Source organism: Leopardus geoffroyi, chromosome E1, assembly GCF_018350155.1.
Source record: "Leopardus geoffroyi isolate Oge1 chromosome E1, O.geoffroyi_Oge1_pat1.0, whole genome shotgun sequence".
In the NCBI taxonomy this organism is placed as follows: Eukaryota; Metazoa; Chordata; class Mammalia; order Carnivora; family Felidae; genus Leopardus; species Leopardus geoffroyi.
This window is the reverse complement of record NC_059330.1, coordinates 19,759,445-19,766,836: the sequence shown is the minus strand read 5'-3', so window position 1 is coordinate 19,766,836 and position 7,392 is coordinate 19,759,445. Positions and strand designations below refer to the sequence as shown.

Here is a 7,392-nt window from a genome sequence, read left to right as displayed (position 1 = left end):
CTGTGTGTGCTCTGGCCTCCCATTCCTACTGGGCACTGAGTATTTGGTCACAGCGAGGACAGACTGGGAGTGCATCCATATTTTACGTATTGGTTATCTTAGCAGGACCCTGTCTCTGTAGTGACTAGTTTTCAGAGCACAATGCTAGGCCATCATTTTCTAACTTTTTGTTTTTCTTTTTGTGACCAGATTTGTCTACCATTGTGGATTTCTTGGGCAGAGTGGAGCGAAGGTGCCAAAAGCCAAGAAGACACTGAAGCCATTTTTAAGGTCTAGGCCCCATGTTGTGAGTCTTGTGGTGGGCAGAGAAAATACGCTTTGATATTTATAAATTTCCTCATGCAGTTTGTCTTTTTTTTTTTTTTTTTTTTTTTTGTAGAAAGCTCTCTCAGCTGTCAAAGGTGCCGACTCTGTCACTCTGAAGGATAAGTACCTGGACTGGGCTTACCGAAGCGGTGGCTACAAAAAGGCCAGAGCTGTGTTTAAAAGGTACTCTTAGGGGCGCTTGGCTGGCTTAGTCAGTAGAACGTGTCACTCTTGATCTCGGGGTTGTGAGTTTGAGCCCCATGTTAGGTGTAGAGGTTACTTAAAAAAATAACACTCATATTCTTTCATTGCTGTTATTCGTCTCTCCACCCCATACTCAGCCCCTCACACCCAGATTGTGTGTGTATGGCAAATAGTATCTGAGGAAGTAATCCAAGAGACTTTCAAAAAGTCTTTCTTTTTTTTTTTTTTTAAATGGTTATTTAGTTTTGAGAGAGACAGGGACAGAGCATGAGCAGGGGAGAGGCAGAGAGAGAAGGAGACACAGAATCCGAAGCAGGCTCCAGGCTCTGAGGTGTCAGCACAGAGCCCGACATGGGACTTGAACTCGCGAACTGTGAGATCATGACCTGAGCCAAAGTCAGACGCTTAACCAACTGAGCTACCCAGGTGCCCCAAGTCTTTCTTTTTTTGAACAATAAAAGCAGTTCATGCCTATTGTGGAAAATTTAAAAAAAAGGGTGATAACTAATAACTCATTGTAATCCCGTCATCAAGAGAAAAAACACATGGTTAATATATTCTTTAAAGATTTTGTATTCACTTATTTGAGATTATACTGTAATTACATTTTGTTGGTGAACATTGCACTGGCCTTTTCAGTAACAATTCTGCATGAACATCTTTTATTAAATGTAGTTATGTATATACTGCTCTGTCGATGCACCATAATTTATTTGGCTTTAGTGAACATTTCTGTACAAATATTATTTGTCCATGTTGGAAATTATTTCCTTAGAATATATTGTTAGAAGTGGAATTATCAGTCATCTTCAGAAAAGACTTGAGATGTGGCAGAGGGAACTTTAAACTGTAAAAGTGTGGAAGAAGACAACAGGAAAAACTGGATAGGAAGGAGTTTGGTGGGGGTGAGGGGTAAGTCATTGGACACTGGTGTTATTGAGTGACTGGTGGTCAAGTCCAGGCCTTGCCCTGCGTCGTGGCCAGGTCTTTATTAAACCATGTGTTGTGGAGGTGCAGGCATATGTATTTATTAGATTCATGGGATGTAAGAGGCTTTGTGTCTTTGTGGAAGGTAACAGTTTTCTCCCTTTATTTTAGTTTGCAGGAAAGCCGTCCACTTTCAGTTGATTTTTTCAGGAAAATAATCCAGTTTGAAAAGGAGCAAGTAAGTGTGCTGTCAGTGTGTTCCTTGTCTGGGCAAATGAATTAATGGTTACCAATCTCTGGCAGCATTTCATCATTTAAAAAGCTCTTCTTATGTACATGGTGTACATTTCTGGTCTCTTCATCTAACCATTTTTCAGAGAGATGGCTAAGGAATGGTAAGAAGACAAAGTACATGTCTGGAAAGTGGAAAGCTCAGCTGTTACCTCATACAGGAAACTCTACCTGCCAGGTTGGGAGGTGCTGCTTCCTCCCACCCGAGCATCCCATTTGTCTCTCGTATTGGGTTATGAGGTAGATAGTAGGCACTCAGCAACTGTTGCTGAGTTTTTTTTAAGTTTTATTTATTTTTTTTTGAGAGAGAAAGAGCATGCGCATGTGTGAGCGAGGGAGGGACAAGAGAGGGAGAGAGAAAATCCTAAGTAGGTTCTATACTGCTAGTGTGGAGCCAGATGCAGGGTTTGAACCCATGAACCGTGAGATAATGACCTTAAGCCAAAACCAAGAGTCAGATGCTCAACCAACTGAGCCATGCAGGTGCCCCTGTTTCAGGTGGTTTTAACTGAACTTGTAAGTAAGGAAAATTACAAGAAAGTCTCAGTTTAAAAAATAATATAGGAAGGGGTGCCTGGGTAGCTCAGTTGGTTAAGCAGCCGACTTCAGCTCAGGTCATGATCTCGCAGTCAATGAGTTTGAGCCCTGCATCAGGCTCTGTGCTGATAGCTCGGAGACTGAGCCTGCTTCCGATTCTGTGTCTCCCTCTCTCTCTCTGCTCCTCCCCTGCTTGTGCTCTATCTCTTTCTGTCTCTCAAAAATAAATAAATGTTGAAAAAATTAAAAAAAATAATATAGGAAAATCCAAATGTGTCTGTAATTCTGTCACAATAATGCAGCCAACCATATTTAATTTTAATTGTTTAACTTTTTTGTTTACACATATACACATAAGATTTTTTTTCATACAAGAATTATTTCTGACATACGTGCCATGTGGAGGTTCTTTCTTCTTCTTCTTTTTCTTTTTTCAATATTATTTTGTAAACACATTTCCTGTGTTTTCACATGGTTATCATTTTTAATGGTTGTAGTATTATTCTTAAACCTGTAGTTTTTTTTTTTTCAACGTTTATTTATTTTTGGGACAGAGAGAGACAGAGCATGAACGGGGGAGGGGCAGAGAGAGAGGGAGACACAGAATCGGAAACAGGCTCCAGGCTCTGAGCCATCAGCCCAGAGCCTGACGCGGGGCTTGAACTCATGGACCGCGAGATCGTGACCTGGCTGAAGTCGGACGCTTAACCGACTGCGCCACCCAGGCGCCCCAAACCTGTAGTTTTCTTTTTTTTTAAAAATTTTTTTTTTTTTTTCAACGTTTATTTATTTTTGGGACAGAGAGAGACAGAGCATGAACGGGGGAGGGGCAGAGAGAGAGGGAGACACAGAATCGGAAACAGGCTCCAGGCTCTGAGCCATCAGCCCAGAGCCTGACGCGGGGCTCGAACTCACGGACCGCGAGATCGTGACCTGGCTGAAGTCAGACGCTTAACCGACTGCGCCACCCAGGCGCCCCTATCTTAACCAGTCCATTACATACAGGTTGTTTCCAGATTTTTGATAATGAAAATAAGAGTGATGTAAGCATTTTGTTTATACAGCTTTTTTTTCCCCTTTGTTCTTTTGAATAATAATTCAGGTTCTTGAGATAAATTTCTGGGACTGGAGATAATAGTTTTTTTATGGTTCTTTGTATATTGCAAGATGGTCCTCCCAAAGAAGTACATTTTTTAAATTTGTTTCTTTAATTTTTTTTTATGTTTTTATTTTATTTTTGAGAGAGAGAGAGATAGAGTGCAAGTGGGGAGGAGCAAAGAGAACATAATAATAACCAGGCTTCAGATTAATAACATAATAGTTATGTGTCTTGGGCAATTCTAAACCTTGGCATCCTCTTCCATAAAGGAGGTCATGATACTGGTTTCAGAGACGTGCAGGTTACAAGACCAAAAGGGGGTACCACCAAGAAGGGACTTTGCATTGTCCTTTGCCCGTTATGAGCCTTTAACAAAGAGTGATTCTGTTCTTCATGCATGTGTATGACATGAAGTTAAGTTGATTTCTTATAAACGAATACAGTGTTAGGTGAAGAGAAAGTTTTTTTAGTTATTTTGAGTGGGGGAGGGGCAGAGAGAAAGGCAGAGGGAGAGAGAATCCCAAGAACCTGCACTGTCAGTGCAGAGCCTGATGTGGGGCTCAGACTCAAGAACTGTGAGATCATGAGCCAAAATCAAGAGATAGACACTTAACTGACTGCACCACCCAGGTGCCCCTAGTCAGCATTTTAATTTAATACTTGTAGTTGCTCTAAGAGGTATTATTGTTTTATGGGTGGGGAAACTTAAAGTCAGAGGGTTTAAAAAACTTGCTGCAGGTGATATAATTAGTATTTATATAGGCTTTGCTTTCACATAATAAGTTTTAAGGTGGACATAGCTAATACGTGCCAGAGTCCAGATGTGCCAAAGAAAGAAATCCTTAGCTACAGGGAGTAAACCTTCCCAATTTACTTATTTAAATCCTCCTCTTCCCTCAGGTCATTCAAATATATTTTCCTGTGAACCTGCCCATGTTCCCCCAACTGAGAATTAATCAGGCTTTTTTCCATGCTATCATAGCAAAGTGCTTTTATCACTGTTTGACATTGACTTCACTCTGGTGTCTCCTGTATTTTGACTTTCCTCTGAATACGTTGAGAGCCAGGCTGTGTTCATCCTACATCATGAGCCTTCTCCCCTACAAATACCTAATGGGTGGTAGCTGTTTAACAATGTGATTGAAATGAATTTGTGACATTCTGAATTAGGCTTTTGAGGCAAGATTGTCTGATTATTTTGTTAGGAATCCTGCAAGATGGTGAACTTAAGAGAATATTATGAGAGGGCTTTGAGAGAGTTCGGATCTGTAGATTCTGGTAAGTAGACTTCAGTTATAGACACGTCTGTTTGCATGTGTGGTCTGTAACCCATCAGTGTGGTTAGAACAGTGTTTAACTCTTTGTGGGTCATGGCCCTTTTTGAGAATAAAGATGGTATCCTGTTACTGCCTGCTCCCTTACTTTGTGCATAAATACTTACAGACATAATTTGGCTTATAATTTCAAGTTCACAAGATTAAGAGTCTGTGAGTCTTCTTTTAAGAACTCTGGATTAGAGAAAGATTTGCTGGGTTTGATACTCTTAAAAATGTGGTATTTGTAAAGGAAAGGTTAATGTAGGTTAGAATAAGAGTGGGAGTGATAGCAAAGGTGGAGCGGGATACTAATTGACATTAGTTGTCACTGGCTGTTGCCACATTGTCCTCATTGAGGACCCATAAAACGTATTTCTGGCTGTAGGTATGTCATATAAATCCGTTTACTTATGAAGTCAGAAATATTATATAGTGCTTAAATTTAGATTAAAAAAATACATTAGCTTTTACAAGGTTTTTAGCAGACTTTCTCCTGGTGAGGTGAATGAAAATGGCATTTTTCATAACCTAAGCAAGTTTTATTAAGTATTATAAGAAGGTTATAATGAATTCATTGAAACTCACTTTCACCTTGAAAGAGACTCAGCAAAATCCTCCCGCTAAAATATTTAGTATTTTTGGTTTATGAAATACGTGGATTGTCTTGATTTAAAATGAAGGTTTTCACTTAAAAAAAAGTTTTGATACTTCTCAGTGTAAAGAAGCTGAGAGAGGCATTGTTTCACATAGGGCTCTAGGGAGATAATAGCAACAAGTTCAGCTTCTTAGAAATCTTATATTGAATCAGTATTAAATAGTTTATATAATAAAGCCTTATCAATGATCTAGTTGTATGTTTACAGTAATAACATACTGTTTCCCTTTAAAGATCTTTGGATGGATTACATCAAAGAAGAACTGAACCACCCCCTTGGTAGACCTGAGAACTGCGGGCAGATATATTGGCGAGCCATGAAAATGTTGCAGGGAGAGTCAGCAGAAGCATTTGTAGCTAAACACGCTATGCATCAAGCCGGCCATTTGTGACAAGAGGAAGAACGTAGCCCCCTTTGGGAAATAGCATTGTAAGCCCTCTTGGCCGGATTTGTATTAGGAGTTCATCTGCAGTTTGTTGAGAGATAGCAGACAAGATGGCTGTCTGATTTTGGGACATGCTTTTTTAGTTTTGTTAGCGTGTTAATTTTTAATTCCAGAAGAGAGAATTGCTATTTAGTGGCAAGAAGCTACTTGTTAAGGTCTGACCTACTACTGTACGGTCCTAAATGTTTCTCAAAATATATGGAAATCATACAACTGAGTTTTTCTTGTTACCCTTGGTCAAGAATGAGTAGCTCTAAACTGTACCTAGGGGCCAGTAATAATGGAGGAGAAAGTACAGTTCCATTTGTTTGTTCTCTCCTTATTAAAAAAGTATACATGGGGCCCCTGGGCGGCTCAGTTGGTTAAGCGTCCGGCTTCGGCTCAGGTCATGATCTCAGGGTTTGGGAGTTCGAGCCCCGCATTGGGCTCTGTGCTAACAGGGTGGAGCCTGCTTGGGATGCTCTTTTTGTCTCTCTCTCTGCCCCTCCCCTGAGAGCATGTGTACACCTTTTCTCTCAAAAAATAAACATTAAAAAAAATATTTAAAAAAAAGTATACATGGTGTACATTTGTTGTAGGAAATATAGAGGGAGCAGAGTAATGTGGAGAAGAAATTAAAGCATCCTATAACCTCATCATCTGGAGTTAAACTCTGATTCCCTTTATGACATTGGATTTATACTGTTAGATTACTTATTCATTCACTCATTAAGTGCCCACTATTAGCAGAAAAGAAGGGAAGCTTTTGGGATGGAGGTAGGGTTTGGCGGGACAGCTGGACATCCTGAGAGAGCTTGTTGAAGCAGCAGAAGAGGATGCTGGGTATTGAGAAAAGTCCTTTAAGAGGATAAAGACTTTACAAAAGTGTCTTCTGTCTGGGACTGATCTTCAGAGAAGTGTCTACAGTGGGGAGGTCCAGCAACGAAAGGAGGACGTGGGTAGGGTGTAGATGAGAGCAGTAGAGAAGGCCTTCAGAAGCCAGAGTGGAGGATGGCTTGGAGCAGAGAGGGCATTCTGGGAGTAGGGTAGGCTAATGTTTGAATTTTACATCCTTTAACTTAACACTGTGGTCACTGGGAGAAGCATTCAGGTCACCGAGAGAAGTGTAGTTTTCCTTAGCAGTATGTTTCACTTATGTTATTTTTCTATGTCATTAAATAGCCTTAAAAGCATGTAATGAATTTATAACATTCCATTGTATGGATGAGCCATGACTTATTTTACTAATGCCTTGTGGTTGGATCTTGTATATCTGATTTTTTTCTTATAAATGCTGTTGATGATTCTTATAAATCTTTGTTCACATCCCTGGTTATTTCTTTTTTTTTTTAATTTTTTTTTTTTTCCAACGTTTATTTTTGGGACAGAGAGAGACAGAGCATGAACGGGGGAGGGGCAGAGAGAGAGGGAGACACAGAATCGGAAACAGGCTCCAGGCTCTGAGCCATCAGCCCAGAGCCCGCCGCGGGGCTCGAACTCACAGACCGCGAGATCGTGACCTGGCTGAAGTCGGACGCTTAACCGACTGCGCCACCCAGGCGCCCCCCCTGGTTATTTCTTTAGGAGTGTGATATTTGCTGGTAGAATTACTGGATTAAAGGGTGTAACTGT

At 40.5% G+C, this 7,392-nt stretch overlaps 1 protein-coding gene across 2 annotated transcripts in view; it reads left to right on the top strand.

Moving 5' to 3' along the window:
- UTP6 (UTP6 small subunit processome component) overlaps positions 1–7,074 on the top strand; it is a 30,404-nt gene extending 23,330 nt beyond the window's left edge. The window contains exons 15-19 of one of the 2 annotated variants that reach the window (XM_045488029.1): positions 190–270; positions 380–489; positions 1,609–1,675; positions 4,570–4,642; positions 5,570–7,074. In XM_045488029.1, coding sequence (XP_045343985.1) covers positions 190–270; positions 380–489; positions 1,609–1,675; positions 4,570–4,642; positions 5,570–5,727 — 489 coding nt within the window. In that variant the 3' untranslated portion in view covers positions 5,728–7,074. The remainder of the gene's footprint in view (positions 1–189; positions 271–379; positions 490–1,608; positions 1,676–4,569; positions 4,643–5,569) is intronic. The other variant, XM_045488028.1, reaches the window with a different exon arrangement.
- The last annotated feature ends 318 nt before the right edge of the window (positions 7,075–7,392 follow it).